The 19,942-nt window shown below is 45.7% G+C and overlaps 1 protein-coding gene across 1 annotated transcript in view; it reads left to right on the top strand.

Moving 5' to 3' along the window:
• Positions 1–2,276: 2,276 nt before the first annotated feature.
• RSPO4 (R-spondin 4) overlaps positions 2,277–19,942 on the top strand; it is a 53,032-nt gene continuing 35,366 nt past the window's right edge. Inside the window, exon 1 of the mRNA XM_081949803.1 lies at positions 2,277–3,000. Coding sequence (XP_081805929.1) covers positions 2,910–3,000 — 91 coding nt within the window. The 5' untranslated portion in view covers positions 2,277–2,909. The remainder of the gene's footprint in view (positions 3,001–19,942) is intronic.

Below are 19,942 nucleotides of genomic sequence, written 5' to 3'. Positions count from 1 at the left end.
AGCATTTTTTAAAACCACCGGTTCAGGCGAATAGATAGTAAAAAGTGCTTTAAAAAGTGAAATAAAGAGGGTGCTGAAAATCCCCGGTTTTAAAAAATTGCACAACTTCTCATGCAATGCAAAAGGAAAAAAAAAAGGCATACGAACACGGGCCAACGAGGTTAAAATCCTGATCCAAAATTTCACAGGCTTGTGGGAAAAAGGCCCAGCAAAAGGTTACATTTGCAAATGGCGTGGCCGTGCGTATATTTGGGGCAGGAATGTCGGTGCGGATTTAATTTGAAATTTGCATTGACGTTAAGAGGAATCTCCCCGCCTCTGGTTGTAAAGTAGTAAACCTTTTCGTTTTGGAAAAAAAAAGGAAAGGGGACTGGGGAAAAAAACCAGTCACATTTGTCCCGATGCAAAGGACAAACAATGGGACTGGATGCGAGGGGGTGTCGGGGGGAGATTTCCGCAGAATTGAATATTATGGCTATGTCTGCAGCCTTTTCGCTTGTGTTATGCAAGGAAATAGCGTGTTACAGACTTCCTATGTTCTCCCCAGAAACAATCCTCCTTAGCTTCCAGCATTTGGCTGCATGAGGTGAGGGATGGTATTTTGTAACTTAAAATGTCTTTTCTGAAGATTTTCTGCTATCAGATAGCAAGAGGTTTGGTCTAGTGGTTAAAGCAAAGGGCTAGAAAACAAGATACGGTGAGTTCTAGTCCTCCCTTAGACAGAAAAGCTGGCCAGGACAATTTGGACCAATCACCAGGAGAGGGTGAGTTGTAGTCCCGCCTTAGGCATGGAGGCTGGAGGAGTGACTTTGGGCCGATCACTAGGAGACGGTGACTTCTAGTTTTGCTGAGGCAAAAAGGCTGGCTGGGTGACTTTGGGCCAATTGTTGGGAGTTGGTGAGTTCTAGTCCCACCTTAGGCATGAAAGCCAGCTGGAAGATTTTGAGCCAATTGCCAGGGGACTGGAAGTTCTAGTCCTGTCTTAGGCATGAAAGCCGGCTGGTTGACTTTGAGCCAATCACCAGGAGATGGTGAGTTCTAGTCCTGCCTTAGGCATATGAAAACCGGCTGGGTAACATTGCATTGGTTACTTTTTTTCCCCACCCACCTCACAGGGCTGTTGTTTTGGGGAAAATAGGAGGAGGAAGGTGTATTACAGGTATGTTTGTTGAGATTTATCAAAGTAATAATGGTAAATTGAAAATAAAAATAAATAAGTACATAATCTAATTGATGATAGATGGATGGAGAGAGAGAAAGAGGGGGAGAGAGGGAGAGGGAGAGATATTGAGATAGATAGTTAGAGAGAGAGAGATGGATGGATAGATAGCTATAGATTGATAGAGATATGGAGGTAGATAGATTGAGCGATAGATTAGATAGATAGAAAGATAGGGAGGGAGAGAGAGATTGATTGATTAATAGAAATAGAGATAGTTAGATAGCTCGATAGATCGAGATCTATAGATAGTTAGAGATAGATAGATAGATAAATAGATAGATAGATAGATAGATAGATAGATAAAGAGAGATGGATGGATAGATAACTATATATAGATTGATAGAGATATGGAGGTAGATAGATTGAGTGATAGATTAGACAGATAGATAGAAAAATAGATAGGTAGGGAGAGAGAGAGAGGGAGAGATTGGTTGATAGAAATAGTTAGATAGCTCGATAGATCGAGATCGAGATCGATAGATAAATAGAGATAGATAGATAGATAGATAGATAGATAGATAGATAGATAGATAGACAGACAGAGAGATAGACACACACACACACACACACACACAGATAGCAATAGATGGATGGATGGATAGATATAAAGAGAGAGAGAAAAAGAGAGAGAGATGATCTAATACACCATTAAATCATCTAATAAAGAAATAATCTAACCACCATAAAGATAAATACAGTAGTTCATTAAATAAATAAACAGTCAGACAGACAGACAATTGACCCAATAAACAAACTCAGAAGCAAGCCCAGGAATAACCAACCAACCGAAGAAGGAAACAAAAGTAACGCAACAACGACTCCGAGGGTCGCTTCGCAGGCAGTGAGCGCCCTCCCTAGAGCCGGCCGAGTCCCTCTGCCCTTCGCCCGGCCGAGCCCCCCTCCGGCCCCACCCCAGGACCCGTCCGGCGCGCCCAACGACCCCCGGCGGGGGGCTACGCCGAGGGTCCTTCTGGCGCTGCTGATGCCTTTTGCCTTCGCTGCGGATCGCGGCCGGGCGGGACTCTGCCTCCCCCCGAAAGCCGGTTTAGAGGGGCGGGCGGGCGGGGGTCTTCCCGGGAGGGGGGTCTTGGGGGGGGGGCAGGAGGAGAGGGGAGTGGACGGGAAGCCGGGACTGGCCGGCAGGGACACGGTTAACTGCGTGACTCCACCCCAGCCCTTCGCCCGGGGCTTCCCTCCAACCTGGGTTGCCGAGCCATGGCAGGAGTTCAGCCCAGGCACAAGGCAGCCCGGCCGGGTCCCGGAGGAGGCGAAGCGGCCGCCTGCCCTGGGCGGGGGGCGCCTGTGCCCGGCTGGCAAAGGCGCCCGGGGTCTCCCGCCGCAGGTGAGCCGCGAAAGAGCCGCAGCAGCTGACCACCCGCTCCGGATGAAGCTCTGCAGCTAAGGGGGTCTTCTCCCCCACCCACATCGGGCTTCTGGGGGTCTCCGAGACTGACAGCTCCCCCTACTCTTCGCCCTGGGTGCCCTCTTGGTGCCCACTCGCCGATCAGATGCTGGAGATGCTGTGAACGCAGCTTTTCTGGGTGTTTTTTTTCCTTTGCCCTCCTCCCCTTTGGAAACTCCCTCCTTTGCCTCACCCCCACCCCTTGCGCTGGGAGGGGGCAGGAAGAACTGTGGGGGGCCCCGCCACCCCTCCCCGGAGGATTTGAGGCTTCCCTTGCCCCGTTTGATGCCAGACCAGATGTGGCTCGTGCTTTGGCTGCTGCTGATCCTCGCCAGCTCCAGGGAAATGCTCGCCCGAGCAAGGAAAAAGAAGCCAGGTGAGGAGTCCCCCGTCCCCCCGCCACGCGTGGGCTTGAGAGTGGGGTGGATGGAGTTGTGCAGGAGCCAGAAAGTGTTGGGCAAAAAATGCGTATGCAATTGGAGAAGATGACACAGTAACGTGTTGATCTAAAACCGGAGGGTATTTTTGGTTGGGTATTTAACCAAAGAAATACAGTAAAGAGAATGTATATGTCTATATGCATATAGTACAGGGGTGTCCAAACTTGGCAACTTTAAGACTTGTGGACTTCAACTACCAGAATTCCCCAGCTGGGGAATTCTGGTAGTTGAAGTCCACAAGTCTTAAAGTTGCCAAGTTTGGACACCCCTGATATAGTATATTAGAGAAATATAGCAAAGAGAATGTATATGTCTGATATGCATATAGTATATTAGAGAAATATAGCAAAGAGAATGTATATGTCTGATATGCATATAGTATATTAGAGAAATATAGCAAGGAGAATGTATATGTCTGATATGCATATAGTATATTAGAGAAATATAGCAAAGAGAATGTATATGTCTGATATGCATATAGTATATTAGAGAAATATAGCAAAGAGAATGTATATGTCTGATATGCATATAGTATATTAGAGAAATATAGCAAAGAGAATGTATATGTCTGATATGCATATAGTATATTAGAGAAATATAGCAAAGAGAATGTATATGTCTGATATGCATATAGTATATTAGAGAAATATAGCAAAGAGAATGTATATGTCTGATATGCATATAGTATATTAGAGAAATATAGCAAAGAGAAAGTATATGTCTGATATGCATATAGTATATTAGAGAAATATAGCAAAGAGAATGTATATGTCTGATATGCATATAGTATATTAGAGAAATATAGCAAAGAGAATGTATATGTCTGATATGCATATAGTATATTAGAGAAATATAGCAAAGAGAATGTATATGTCTGATATGCATATAGTATATTAGAGAAATATAGCAAAGAGAATGTATATGTCTGATATGCATATAGTATATTAGAGAAATATAGCAAGGAGAATGTATATGTCTGATATGCATATAGTATATTAGAGAAATATAGCAAGGAGAATGTATATGTCTGATATGCATATAGTATATTAGAGAAATATAGCAAAGAGAATGTATATGTCTGATATGCATATAGTATATTAGAGAAATATAGCAAGGAGAATGTATATGTCTGATATGCATATAGTATATTAGAGAAATATAGCAAAGAGAATGTATATGTCTGATATGCATATAGTATATTAGAGAAATATAGCAAAGAGAATGTATATGTCTGATATGCATATAGTATATTAGCAAAATATAGCAAAGAGAATGTATATGTCTGATATGCATATAGTATATTAGAGAAATATAGCAAAGAGAAAGTATATGTCTGATATGCATATAGTATATTAGAGAAATATAGCAAAGAGAATGTATATGTCTGATATGCATATAGTATATTAGAGAAATATAGCAAAGAGAATGTATATGTCTGATATGCATATAGTATATTAGAGAAATATAGCAAGGAGAATGTATATGTCTGATATGCATATAGTATATTAGAGAAATATAGCAAGGAGAATGTATATGTCTGATATGCATATAGTATATTAGAGAAATATAGCAAAGAGAATGTATATGTCTGATATGCATATAGTATATTAGAGAAATATAGCAAAGAGAATGTATATGTCTGATATGCATATAGTATATTAGAGAAATATAGCAAGGAGAATGTATATGTCTGATATGCATATAGTATATTAGAGAAATATAGCAAAGAGAATGTATATGTCTGATATGCATATAGTATATTAGAGAAATATAGCAAAGAGAATGTATATGTCTGATATGCATATAGTATATTAGAGAAATATAGCAAAGAGAATGTATATGTCTGATATGCATATAGTATATTAGAGAAATATAGCAAAGAGAAAGTATATGTCTGATATGCATATAGTATATTAGAGAAATATAGCAAAGAGAATGTATATGTCTGATATGCATATAGTATATTAGAGAAATATAGCAAAGAGAATGTATATGTCTGATATGCATATAGTATATTAGAGAAATATAGCAAAGAGAATGTATATGTCTGATATGCATATAGTATATTAGAGAAATATAGCAAAGAGAATGTATATGTCTGATATGCATATAGTGTATTAGAGAAATATAGTAAAAATAATGTATATCTGTAATAACTGCAGCTAGAACTGTATTTGCACAAAATTGGAAAATGGAAAAAAATCCCTTCAGAGGGAGAGGCAATTAAGAAAAATATTAGATTGTGCAGAAATGAATGGATTAACATTGGCAGCTAAAGGGAAGGAAGATTCGGAGTATGATAATATACGGCGGAGATTTTATCCCTGGGTAGGAGATAAATGGAGGCAAGAGATGCAAAATTAAAGAAATTGGGAAGGAAAGCAGGTTTATAGGAGAGAAGCTGAATTGAAATGAAACAGAAAGGTAAAAGGTATTAAAAATGATAGTCAATATTAGATGATGACACAAAAATTGTACCCAGATGACACACTGTTTGATTAATGATGCAAGATTTGTTAAATAAAAAAAAATACTTTTCTTTAAAAATAAAGAAAGTGGGGTGGATTTAAGGGGGGGGGGAGCTTTCGCTTTGCCAGCTAAGAGGTTGTGGAGCAGGATTTGAATCTGAGTCCTCCCCGGAGGAAAACGGGAAGGCTGCAGGAAGGACCTCAGTTGGTTTGCGTTGCCAGCTAAGGAGTTTCTTAGCAGGATTCACATCAGCGTCCCAGGAGAAGGAAGGGGGAGGCTGGACAGAGCAGGGACTCTTATTGATCCACCTTGCCAGCTAAGAGGTTTCAGATCAGGATTTGAATCAGGGTCCCGGAGAAGAAAGGGGGAGGCTGAAGCAAGGAGGATATGTTTGCATCGCCGGCTAAGAGGCTGGCAGGAAGCAGGATTCGCATAGGGGGTCCTAGGGAAGGGGAGGCGGGAAGCAAGGAGGACCTGCGTGGGGTGGGTTCACTTTGCCAGCTTAAGAGACCCCCCCCCCCCACAGAGCATGATTTGAATTGGTGTCCCAGGGAAAGAAGGGGTGAGGCTGAAACCAGCAGGAACTCTCTGGGTTCCCCCTTGCCGGCTAAGAGACCTTGGAGCAGGATTTGCATCTGGGCCCAAGGGCTGAACCAAGCAGGGCCACTTCTCTCCCCGACTTTTGGAATTTTTCGAACACAGAAGGTTCGTCCAAACGCTTTTGATTGCCCCCCCCTGTTGCCCACAATTCCCCACCCCCACCCCCGTGGGCGTTCTAAACTTAGTTTAATCTTGGTTAGCTTTTGTTGTGGGTTAGTGTATGGTTAGCCCTTAAGGGGCGGTGGAAGGTTTTGTGTGTTGTGTAAGCTTAGCTGTTGTTCTGAGGCGGTGTTTCTTCATCTTGGCAACTTTAAAAAAAGATTTTTTTTCTAAAAAAATTGTTTTTGCATTTAAAAAAACCAAAACAATGAAAATAAACCCTGTGAGGTGGGTTGGGCTGAAACAGAGCGATTGGATCAAAGTCACCCAGTCTGCTTTCGTGCCTACGGAAGGACTAGAACTCACCGTCTCCCAGCGATTTGTCTAAAGTCACCCAACCTGCTTTCATGGCTAAGGCGGGACTAGAACTCACTGTCTCCTGGCGATTGGCCCAAAGTCACCCAATCAGCTTTTATGGCTAAGGCAGGACTAGAACTCACTGTCTCCTGGTGATTGGTCTAAAGTCACCCAATCTGCTTTCATGGCTAAGGCAAAACTAGAACTCACCGTCTCCTCTTTCTATCCTGATGCCTTTCTCACTAGACCAAACTTAACTATTTAAGATAAGGGCACTTCAACTCCCAGAATTCCCCAGCCAGCTATCCCATCCTATGCAGGCTGGGGAATTCTGGGAGTTGAAGTCCACAAGTCTTAAAGTTGCCAAGTTTGGACACCCCTGACCTATTGGAAAAATATAATTGGTGCCTGGCTGTAGATTAGACCCAATAGACAAAGTTTATAAAGTATCATAGTTCTTTTACATTAGAATATTGCATCCAATTCTTTTCACGATAATACCAAGAAAAATTTTAGACTCTGGAAAGAGTGCAGAGAAGGGCAACAAAGGTGATTAGGGGACTGGAGGCTAAAACATATGAAGAACGGTTGCAGGAACTGGGTAGGTCTACTCTAGTCTCACAAAAGGAAGGACCAGGGGTGACATGATAGCAGCCTTCCAATATTTGAGGGGCTGCCCCAAAGAAGAGGGAGTCAAGCTACTCTCCAAGGCACCTGAAGGCAGGACAAGAAGCCATGGGTGGAAACTGATCAAGGAGAGAAGCAACCTGGAATTAAGGAGAAACTTCCTGACAGTGACAACAATTAGCCAGTGGAACAATGTGCCTCCAGAAGTTGTGAATGCTCAATCACAGGAGAATTTTAAAAAGATGTTAGACAGTCATTTTCTGGAATGATAGAGAGAAGCAATGTAAAATTAAATGTCTATGGAGATTCTCAGTCATCCAGCTCAAAGGTGTCAAAAAGATGCTTTTTCAAGAGGCTACAGAACCATTCACAACTGAAGAAGCTTCTTGGAGGAGAAGCAAAATGTCTTCAAGGAAAAACAAAGGAAGTCCAGTTGCCTCTTGAAAAAGCATCTTTGGGAGAATCAAGGAGAGAACCAACCTAGAATTAAGGCGAAATTTCCTGACAATTGAAAATAATAATCGGTGGAAGAGCTTCAGAGGCTGTAGGTGCTGCCTCTCCAGAGGTTTTGAAAAAGAGATTGGATGGAACCATTCATCTGGGATTGCATCGGGTCTCCGGCTTTGTTATTCTATTATTCTTGGAAGAGAAGAGAAGAGAAGAGAAGAGAAGAGAAGAGAAGAGAAGAGAAGAGAAGAGAAGAGAAGAGAAGAGAAGGGAATAGAATAAAATGGAAGGGAAAGGAAAGGAATTTGAAATAATGAGAAAAGAGGAAATATGGAATAGAGAAGGGGAAGGGAAGGGAAGAGAGAAGAGAAGAGAGGAATGGAATGGAATAAAATGGAAGGGAAGATAACTTGAAATAATTGAGAAAAGAAGAGAAGAGAGGAATGAAACAGAATAAAATGGAAGGGAAGGGAATTTGAAATAATTAGAAGAGAAGAGAGGAATGGAATAAAATGGAAGGGAAGGGAATCTGAAATAATGAGAAGAGAAGAGAAAATATGGAATAGGAAAGAGAAGAGAGGAGAGGAGTGGAATGCAATGGAACGGAATAGAGTGGAGTAGAGTAGAGTAGGGTAGAATAGAATAGAATAGAATAGCAGAGTTGGAAGGGACCTTGGAGGTCTTCTAGTCCAACCCGCTGCTCAGGCAGGAAACCCTACACCATTTCAGAGAAACAGTTGTCCAAACTCTTCTTAAAAGAGATTCTGGGGTCAGTTTAATTGATAAAAAGCAGCAGCTCTCGTGCTCCAAAACGATGACTTCAGCCTTGCAATCAAAATCTGATTCAACCTTGGAAAATTACGGGGGGGGGGGGGGGGGACAGCGTGTTCTGCCCATCATCTTTCCCATGAAAGTTGCCCATTAGCATCCTTTCCATGCTAATTTAATTATCCTTGGATAATGAAGGGATCGGTGTTTCCATCATTCCTCCACGGATGGATGCGTCATTGACACCATCGCGAGATGGATGAGGTAGAAAAGGATATTGAAAAGGTCCCCCAAAACGAAGCACCAGACAATGCTTGTTCTCGGCGCACATAACTTTAACAGAGTCCACTTTGATGTTTCATTCACTGAGTGGAGTTTATTGGCAGTCAATTTAAGGGGGGAGGGGGGGAACCCCAATCTTTCTTTGCCCATTCCTCTCGTAGCTTATGGAACTCAGTGCCACAAGATGATCTGACCTATTCAGCAAGAATCAATTTGGTGCAAAGACCACACCTAGAATCCTGCATCCAGTTTTGGTCACCTCATTGTAAAAAAGACGTGGAGACTCTGGAAAGAGTGCAGAGAAGAGCAACCAAGAGGATTAGGGGGCTGGAGGCCAAAACACACGAAGAACGGCTTCAGGAACTGGATACATCTAGTTTGATGAAAAGAAGGACTAGGTATGATAGCAGTCTTCCAATATCTCAGGGGTTGCCACAAAGAAGAGGGAGTCAAACTATTCTCCAAAGCACCTGAAGGCAGGACAGGAAGCAAATGGATGGAAACTAATTAAGGAGAGAAGCAACCTGGAACTAAGGAGGAATTTCCTGACAGTGAGAAGAATTAATCAGTGGAACTGCTTGCCACCAGAAGTTGTGAATGCTCCAACTATGGAAGTTTTTAAGAAGAGTTTGGACAGCCAGTTGCACAAAATGTGCAAACAAGGAAAAGTGACAAAGAGATTCAGTTTGGTCTAGTGGTTAAGACACCAGGCTAGAAACCAGGAGACGGTGAGTTCTAGACCCACCTTAGGCATGAAAGCCGGCCGGGTAACTTTGGGCCAATCTCCTGGAGATGGTGAGCTCTAGCTCTTCCCTAGGCGTGAAACCCACCTGGATGACTTTGGGTGAATCCCCAGGAGATGGTGAGTTCTAGTTCTGCCTTATGTCCATTGAATTGGAAAATAATTTTTTTTGGGACGGATTAGTTTTATGTCCATATCTATAGGAGAGAATCTTGGTAGCCCAGGGTCAAACTGTGGGGTCCTTGGTGGTTTGCTTGAAGATGTTTCATAAGCTAACTAGGTAACATCATCAGAGTTAGACAGGAGTGAGGTTTGCCAAGAGGAGGAGGAGGAGGAGGAGGAGGAGGAGGAGGAGGAGGAGGAGGAGGAGGAGGAGAGAATTGCAAGATGGATGGTACACTCTGAGCTTAGTTGTTTTCTTGCAGACATTTCATTACTGAACTAGGTAACATCATCAGTACTAGATGGGAATGGGGTTTGCAGACTGGAGGAGAAGGAGGAGCGGAGGAGGAGAGGAAGAGGAGGAAGAGGAGGAGGAAGAGGAGGATGACGACTTCATGGTCCTTGGTGTTCTCTGAGCTTGGTTGTTATTTTGCAGACATTTCATTACCCAACTAGGCAACATCATCAGTACTAGAAGGGAATGGGTTTGCTCTCTTTTTACTGTATATACAAGTGGCGTGCTTTGTCAGTGATGATGGGAGTATTCTAAGGTGTTGTATAAACAAGTTCAAGTCTGCTTATACCAGGGGTGTCCAAACTTGGGAACTTTAAGACTTGTGGATTTCAACTCACAGAATTCCCCAGCCACTGGCTGGGGAATTCTGGGAGTTGAAGTCCACAAGTCTTAAAGTTCCCAAGTTTGGACACCCCTGGCTTATACCAATACAGCACTTTGAATGAGTTGCAACAATTATGAGATATTGTTGCTTGCAGAAGGAATAGTTTGTGACTTCTGGTGAGATTTCATGATGAATTAGATGTCTCTGAAGGAGCAGAGCAAAAGTGATATTCAGCCGGTTTGGATCGGTTTGGGTGAACCAGTAGTGGATATTTTGAGTAGTTTGGAGAACTGGCTAATACCACCTCTGGCTGGCCCCGCCCTCCTGCCTCCGCCATTCCCTGACCTAGATAAAGGTTCCCCTCGTACAGATGTGCTAGTCGTTCCTGACTCTAGGGGGCGGTGCTCATCTCCGTTTCAAAGCCGAAGAGCCAGCGCTGTCCGAAGACGTCTCCGTGGTCGTGTAGCCAGCATGAGTCAACGCCGAAGGCGCACGGAACGCTGTTCCCTTGCCACCAAAGGTGGTTCCTATTTTCCTACTTGAATTTTTAGGTGCTTTTGAACTGCTAGGTTGGCAGAAGCTGGGAGAAGTCACAGGAGCTCACTCCCTTACGCGGCGCTAGGGATTTGAACGGCCAAACTGTCAATCTTTCTGATTGACAATTCAGCGACTTAGCCATTGAGCCACCGCGTCCCTCTTCCCTGTCCTATATTCCCTTCGTTTTTTAGCTGAGCTCACCAGCGGTGACATTGTGGGCAGTCTTTGACTGCTCCACATGAGTGAGCAAACAACGTACGCTCTCATAGACCCGGTAGGAAAAGATATGGAATCCCACCACTGGAGCAGAGATGTCAGAGGTGGGATCCAGCAGGTTCTGACCAGTTCTGGAGAACCGGTAGCGGAAATTTTGAGTAGTTCGGAGAACCGGTAAATACCACCTCTGGCTGGCCCCGCCCCCATCTATTCTCTGCCTCCCGAGTCCCAGCTGATCGGGAGGAAATGGGGATTTTGCAGTAACCTTCCCCTACCATGCCTACCAAGCCATGCCACGCCCACCAAACCAGTAGTAAAAAAAAATATTAATCCCACCACTGAGAAACATGGTGAGATTGGTGAGGAGATGGTGTTTTTCGGCCAGCTAAATCTCTACGGAAAAAGGAGAGATCATGAGATTGCCCACATATATTCCGGACAGCTGCTTCTTGTGTGTAGACCAGAGGAATTGAGGCTTTTATGTTAACTTGTGAACGAGTTGCTAGGAGTCATCACATAATGTAGTCTTTATGGACGTTCACTGAATTTCACCTCTTAATCTCATTTTGAAATTGCTTTTTAATGCTTTTCCGCTGTTAAAACCCACTGAATTCACAGGTTTTACTGCACCGAGTGAGCTTCTTTCAACCCTTAGTAAAAGATGTTTTAAAAACAACTTTAAGGACTATTATGGAATAAATAGCGGAAGGTGATTAGAGCTTTCATTTGGGAAAGTTGCCAATGACGAAGGCAGCAATGGCGAACCTTTTTTGGCTCGCGTGCCATAAGTGGGGGGAGCGCAGGGGGGGTCGTGTGCAGGCGTGCTACACCCATAACGCAATGCGCGACCCTCCCAGTGCGCATGCGCGCACTACAGGCGCGACCCCCATTTTTTGCATGCTTTTTTCGCCCTCCCCAGGCGCCAGAGGCTTTATAGGAGCCTGGGGAGGGCGAAAACAGCCTCCCCCGCTCCCCCTGGAAGCCCTCTGGAGGCTTCAGGGACCTTCAGGAAGCTTCCCTGAAGCCTCCGGAGCAGTCAAAACGACCCTCCGAGCAAACAGGAAGTCTGTTCCTGAACTTCCGGTTTGCCCGTAGGGCCGTTTTTTTTGCGCTCCGGAGGCTTCAGGGAAGCTCATGAAGCCCCCGGAGGGCCTCCGGGGAGGCTCGTTTCGCCCTCCCCAGGCTCCTATAAAGGTTTTGGAGCCTGGGGAGGGAGAAAAATGTCTTTAAAAAGGGTGAACTCAGTGCCCTGACAAATGGTTCCGCGTGCCACCTGTGGCACGCGTGCCATAGGTTCACCATCACTGGACTAAGGGTTTAAGTCAGTTGTTCTCAACCTGTGGGCCAGAACTCCTTTGGGGGTCGAACGACCCTTTCACAGGGGTCGCCTAAGACCATCAGAAAACACATATTTTCGATGGTCTTAGGAACCGAGACACCAATTTTATGCTTGGGGGGTCACCACAACATGAGGAACTGTATTAAAGGGTCGCGGCATTGGGAAGGTTGAGAACCATTGCTTTAGGTAGATTGGAAATTAGATTTTGGAATTAATTATCCTCCCCATGGGAAATGCTTTTGGTTGGAATTCTTTAAAAACACGATCGGATTGGACTTTGAACACTACAGGGAGCCCGAAGGAACTAAATATTAAGATTAAAGGAGGGGGGAAAAACCCACCTGCATTTGACTTATGGATATAGAATGGAGCAAAATATCATAATCAACCTTATGATATTATATATCCTTTATATAAGGATATATAAATATCCTTATATACTGAAGGATATTTTTGAACAATGGAGTCAGAAATTTAATAATAATAATAATAATAATAATTTTATTTGATTAGCCGCAACCCTCTCCCGAAGGACTCGGGGCGGCGTACAATCAAAACGGATAAAAATACACATAAGACAAACATATATACAAAAAGAACAGGGACATATACATATGTGCATGGAGGAGAGTTGACTTATAAGTGAAAGACAATTAAAAACACAACTAAAAACACAATTAAAAACACAATTTAAAATCCCCTTAAATAAAATTACTAAATTAAAAAACCCATCAGGAGCGTTATGAAGTTATGGTTGAGCCAGGCCAGCTATTTGGAAAAGGTGGGTCTTGAGCTTAACACGGAAGGAGCGGAGGTCAGTAGTGGTCCTAATATCCGGGGGGAGGTCATTCCACAGGGCTGGGCCCGCCACAGAGAAGGCTCTGCTCCTAGGCGCCGCCCCATGGCACTGTCTGGTGGACGGCACCTGGAGAAGTCCCTCTCTGTGCGAGCGGATGGGTCGTAGGGATGTATGGGGCAGAATACGATCCCGCAGGTAACTAGGTCCTGAGCCATGGAGCGCTTTAAAGATCGTAATCAAGACCTTGAAACGCACTCGATAGACCACAGGAAGCCAGTGCAGCTCGCGCAAGAGAGGTGTCACATGGGAGTACTTAGTACTCCCCATAATCACCCGCGTGGCCGCATTCTGGACCAACTGCAGTCTCCGAGTGCATTTCAAGGGAAGCCCCATGTAGAGAGCGTTACAGTAGTCCAGGCGAGACGTCACCAGCGCATGGGTGACTGTGCGTAGGGCGTCCCGGTCCAATAGGGGGCGCAATTGGCGCACCAGGCGAACCTGGTGGAACGCCCCCCTGGCCACAGCTGTCACATGTTCATCCATGGACAGCCTGGCATCCAGGAGGACGCCCAAATTGCGCGCCCGCTCCACGGGGGCGAGTTGAATGCCCCCAATGGCCAGAGATGGAATTATCTGGTTGAACCGGGGAGCCGGAACCCACAGCCACTCCGTCTTGGAAGGGTTGAGCCTGAGTCGGTTGTCATCCATCCAGACCCGTACGGCTTCCACACACCGGGACATCACTTCGACGGCCTCATTGGGGTGGTTCGGGGTGGAAATGTACAGCTGAGTATCATCAGCGTACAGATGATATCCCACCCCAAAACCACGGATGATCTCACCCAGCGGCTTCATGTATGTGTTGAACAGGAATGGCGAGAGGACCGACCCCTGTGGCACCCCACAAGTAAGGGGGCTTAGGGTCGACCTCTGCTCCCCTGCCAACACACGTTGCATCCGGCCGGAGAGGTAGGAGCCGAACCACCGCAAAACGGTGCCCCGGACCCCCAACCCCTCCAGTCGGTGCAACAGGATACCATGGTCGATGGTATCAAAAGCCGCCGAGAGGTCTAATAGGACCAGGATAGAGGAACAACCCCTATCTCTGGCCCTCCAGAGATCATCTACCAACGCGACCAAGGCCGTCTCTGTGCTGTGCCCAGGGCGAAAGCCGGACTGGCGCGGGTCTAGATAATCATTCTCCTCCAGATGTCGTGGAAACTGAGAAGCCACCACACTCTCTACAACCTTCGCCAAAAAGGGAAGGTTGGAGACAGGACGATAATTGGCCAGCTCCAAAGGGTCCAGGGAAGGCTTCTTGAGCAAGGGTCTCACCACCGCCTCTTTCAAGGCGGCCGGGAGAGACCCCTCACTCAACGAAGCGTTCACTAGGCCCAGGAGCTAGTCGCGTGTAACCTCCCAGGATGCCAGTACAAGCCAGGAGGGACACGGGTCCAGCAAACATGTGGTAGGCCGCAGTCGTCCACGCAATCTGTCCAAATCCTCGATGACAACCAAGTCAAACTCCTCCCAAAAAGGTTTCTCAAGACTCGCCACTGGCGTCTCGACTGGGCCACTGAAGGGGACCCAATCCTTCCGGATTTGAGCGACTTTATCCTGCAGATATTTCCCAAACTCCTCTGCCCTACCCTGTAAAGGGGCCTCCCGTGGCCTCTGAAACAGAAGGGAGCGGGACACCCGAAACAGGGCGGCAGGGCGGTTCTCTGCGGATGCAATGAGAGCGGCACAATATTGACGTTTGGCCGTTCTCAATGCCACAAGGTACGTCCTTAAATGGGCTCGTACCTGTGCTCGGTCAAATTCGGATCGGGAGGATCTCCAACGACTCTCTAGGCATCTCTTGCGGCGCTTCATCACCCTTAGCTCCTCGGTGAACCAAGGAGCCAGGGTGGATCGTTGCCGCCGGAGAGGCCGCAAAGGCGCCACCCGGTTCAAGGCCCCAGTAGTCGCATTATTCCACGCGGCCACCAGGTCCTCTACCCGAGGGCGGGTCAGGGCTGCAGGAGGTGGCCCAAGCTCCGTCTGGAACCTGTCTGGTTCCATCAAGCGCCTGGGGCGGAACCATCTAGTGTTTTCCGGTTCCGCCTCCCCGCAGCGAGGGGTAGCACCAGGGAAGTCAAGTCAGAGGAGTGAGTGATCTGACCATGACAGAGGGGTGATGGTTAAATTCACTCCTCCCAGATCACTCAACCACTGGCGAGAGACAAAAACAAGGTCCAAGGTGTGACCTCCCTCGTGTGTCGGGCCCTGAATCATTTGAGTCAGGTCCATGGCTATCATGGAAGCCATGAACTCCCGAGCCCCCTCTGATGCTTCTCCCACCGACGGCAGGTTAAAATCCCCCATCACTAAAAGTTTGGGGGTCTCAACCGCCACCGATGAGATCAGCTCGAGGAGCTCAGGCAGGGTCGCTGATGTATGGCGGGGAGCCAGGTATACTATCAGCAGGCCCATCTGCCTCCCAGGGCCCCATTTCACAACAAGGGATTCACATCCGGACGTCTGTGGCACAGTGGACTCCCTCGGCTCTAAGTCCTCCCGGATAATCACTGCTACCCCACCGCCCCTTCCCCGGGCCCGGGACTGGTGAAATGCTTGGTAACCTGGTGGGCACATTTCCACGAGGGGTAACCCTCCCTCGTGGCCCAACCATTTAATTTTAAGAGTTTCTGCCTCTATAATCAGGGTGTGTTTAGAAGATTTTGTGAAACAGGAACGAGTTCACTTGATCTGATCTGAAAGCGGATTAGCACTGACAGGCTGCAAGAATGATACAGAAAAAGGGGATACAATGGACATTAAAACAAACAGGTGTTGTCATAATAATTGAAGGGATAATGTCAGCGTTACGAGCAGGGGTAAGTTGCTACCTCGGTGCACCAACCTTTTTTTTTTGTGCAAATAAATGCTCCATGCGCATTTGCAGCTAATAAGGTCTGTTCGTGCGCAGAACATTAGAAAAGGAAAGAAACGTACATTTTTGCAATGAAGATTGTTCTGCGCATGCCCAGACCCCAAAATAAAGATGGCGCCACCAAGAATAGAACCGGTTCGGGGGCATAGCAGGCCGAGTTAGTACCTACTCGACTGAACTGGGCTGAGCCAATAGGAACCCACCTCTGGTACTGAGTAACGCAGCCCGAACCGGTTGCAAAAATCACAAGTGAGTCTGCCTACCTACCCCAGCTGTATGCTATCCTATTTAGGCATGTTTTTGAGCCTGGGCGCATGTGAGGAAGGCGCACGAGAGCAAAAGTGAACCAGTGGTAACAAAATCTGAAAGCCGCGGCTGCAGTAACGCATCCAAAGAAATCAGAACTCCGAGAAGTTACGTTCCTCAAAGAACATGTTTATTGAATACATCAGATCGGCACTGCTAGTGAAAACCAACTCTGAAGTTTCCCGCGTTAATAGCATAATTAAAAGAGTGACTGTTTCTGTTGTTTCTGTTACTTTCGCTTTTCCCCAAGCGTTCCTCCCTTCCACCCTCTCCCCCCAGAGTTTATGGCACATTGTCACTGCACACAAGCAAGCGTAATGATGGCCGCTGACCGTGGCTCTTTTTTGCACAATTCGTGCACAAGCTGGACTGGAAAGTCCTACAGGAAATAGTACCTAGGGACCTGGAGTAGGTGACTTAGAGCTGCTGCTTCCTCTTAAACTCCACCCGTGTCAAAGCCTAGATTAGTGGCAGGGTCCTCCTGGTTTAACAACAGGTGCGGTGATTGTGCGTTTCTCACGGGTGTGTGCACTTTGAAGAAATCTTCACTTCTGGGTTTCTTCGGAGGAGTAACACAGCTGATTTGTGCAGCAATCTACTAAAGTAGTGAAATAGTGCGGGCGGCTGGGCCCATCTGATCGTCGGGGCAAACTGGTTCGCTCCCAGCTGATTGTCAGAGCTACTGGTTCGCCCAAACCAGTCCAAACTGGTAGAATCCCACCCCAGTTCATTTTTTAAAACCTTAAAAGATGAATAAACAATAATTTTGCACTGAAAATTGTTCTGTCCATGCGCAGAACGAAAAAACAAGAGGCGGCCCCCGTAGGAGAACCGGTTCAGGGGCGTGGCAGGCTTAGGTTGCTGCCGATTCCACCGAGCCTGGCCACCAAGTTACTACCGGTTCGGCTGAACTGGTCCGAACCTGTAGGAATCCACCTCTGGTCTAGATGCTGTTAGGGGCACAAACTGTAGGATTTAATTCATGTGTTGAGTTTCCTCTGCAATGGGTTCTTAACCATTTGGGGCCAGGGAGAGTACAGGTAGTCCTCGATCATTAAGTGACCATTCAAAGTTACGACGGCGTTGAAAAAAAGTGACTCGTGACCATTTTTTCCCCACCCTTAACAGCCATTGCAGCATCCCCATGGTTACAAGTTCAAAATTGGGACGCTTGGCAACTGGCATGTACTTATGACTGTTGTAGGGTCTTAGGGTCATGCGATCCCCTTTTGCGACCTTCTGACAAGGAAAGTGAATGAGGAAGCCAGGTTCATTTAACAATTGTGTTATCAACTTAACTACTTAACTACTCACAATGAAGAAAGGCTTGCCACAAAAGTAAAAATTAACAAAAAAAGCTTCTTCCAACATGTTAAAAACAAGAAAAAAGTTAAGGAAACAATTGGTCCATTGCTAGGAGAAAGTGGCAAGAAGGTGACAAGCAACAGGGAGAAAGCAGAACTATTTAACTCATGTTTTGCATCTGTCTTTACACAAAGGGATAAAACAGTCCAACCTATCAAAAGCAGCACCACAAAATTAGGAACACAAATTGAAATAGGGAAGAAAATGGTAAGTGAGCACCTGTCTACCCTAGATGAGTTCAAATCACCAGGACCGGATGGATTACACCCCAGAGTTCTGAAGGAACTAGCAGACGAGATCTCAGAACCACTGAATTATATCTTTCAGAGATCCTGGAACACCGGGGAACTACCAGAGGACTGGAAAAGAGCTGATGTGGTTCCCATCTTCAAAAAAGGGAAAAAATTAGATCCAGGAAACAACAGACCTATCAGCCTAACCTCAATACCAGGAAAGATTCTGGAAAAAATAATCAAGCAACGAATTTGCGAACACCTAGAAGCAAACAAAGTAATAGCCAAAAGCCAACATGGATTTGTCAAAAACAGATCATGCCAGACTAATCTTATTGCATTCTTTGATAATGTGACAAAATTAGTGGACCAGAGGAATGCCGTTGATATAGTTTACTTGGACTTCAGTAAGGCTTTTGATAAGGTAGACCATAACCTACTACTAGATAAAGTAGAAGAATGTGGGTTAGACAGCATCACCACCAGATGGATTGGTAACTGGCTGACCAACCGCACTCAACGTGTAGTTCTCAATGGAACTGCATCTACATGGAGGGAAGTATGCAGTGGAGTACCCCAAGGCTCTGTTTTAGGCCCAGTACTCTTCAACATCTTCATCAATGATTTGGATGAGGGAATAAATGGGGAACTCATCAAATTTGCAGATGATACCAAGCTGGCAGGAATAGCCAACACTCCAGAAGATAGGCTTAAGATACAGAAGGATCTTGACAAACTTGAACATTGGGCACTATCTAATAAAATGAAATTCAATGGTGAAAAGAGTAAGGTTCTACATTTAGGCAACAAAAACGGAATGCACAGGTACAGTATAGGTGATACCTTACTCAGTAGTAGTAACTGTGAAAGGGATCTTGGAGTCCTAGTGGACAACCATTTAAATATGAGCCAGCAGTGTGCAGCAGCTGCCAAAAAAGCCAACACAGTTCTAGGCTGCATCAACAGAGGGATAGAATCAAGATCACGTGAAGTGTTAATACCACTTTATAATGCCTTGGTAAGGCCACACTTGGAATACTGCATTCAGTTCTGGTCGCCACGATGTAAAAAAGATGTGGAGACTCTAGAAAGAGTGCAGAGAAGAGCAACAAAGATGATTAGGGGACTGGAGACTAAAACATATGAAGAACGGTTGCAGGAACTGGGTATGTTTAGCTTAAGAGAAAGAAGGACTAGGGGAGACATGATAGCATTATTCCAATATCTCAGAGGTTGCCACAAAGAAGAGGGAGTCAAACTATTCTCCAAAGCACCTGAGGGTAGAACAAGAAGCAATGGGTGGAAACTAATCAAGGAGAGAAGCAATTTAGAACTGAGGAGGAATTTCCTGACAGTGAGAACAATTAATCAGTGGAACAGCTTGCCTCCAGAAGTTGTGAATGCCCCAACACTGGAAGTCTTTAAGAAGATGTTGGATAGCTATTTGTCTGAAACGGTATAGGGTTTCCTGCCTAGGCAGGGGGTTGGACTAGAAGACCTCCAAGGTCCCTTCCAACTCTACTATTGTATTGTACTTCACTGATTCACTTTACAAATATGGCAAGGAAGGTCGTAAAATGGGGCAAAATTTAGTCTGGGCCAATCACCAGGAGATGGTGAGTTCTAGTTTCTCCTTAGGCATGAAAGCTGGTTGGGTGTCTTTGGGCCACTCACCAGGAGATGGAGAGTTCTAGTTCCTCCTTAGGCATCAAAGCTGGGTGGGTGATTTTAGGCCAGACACCAGAAGACGGTGAGTTCTAGTCCTGCTTCAGGCATGAAAACTGGTTGGGTGCCTGGGCCTATGCCCTGAAGGACTTTAAAAGTGATCACCAACACCTTGAATTGCACCTGGAAGCCGACTGGCACCCAATGCAGCTGGTGGAGTGGCACCCATTCCTAGACCACACCTAGAATCCTGCCTCCAGATTTGGTCACCACACTATAAAAAGGATGTTGATACTCTAGAAAGAGTGCA

Source organism: Natrix helvetica (genome assembly GCF_964273705.1).
Source record: "Natrix helvetica genome assembly, chromosome: 3".
NCBI classification, from domain to species: Eukaryota; Metazoa; Chordata; class Lepidosauria; order Squamata; family Natricidae; genus Natrix; species Natrix helvetica.
This window is presented reverse-complemented; position numbering and strand designations above follow the sequence as displayed.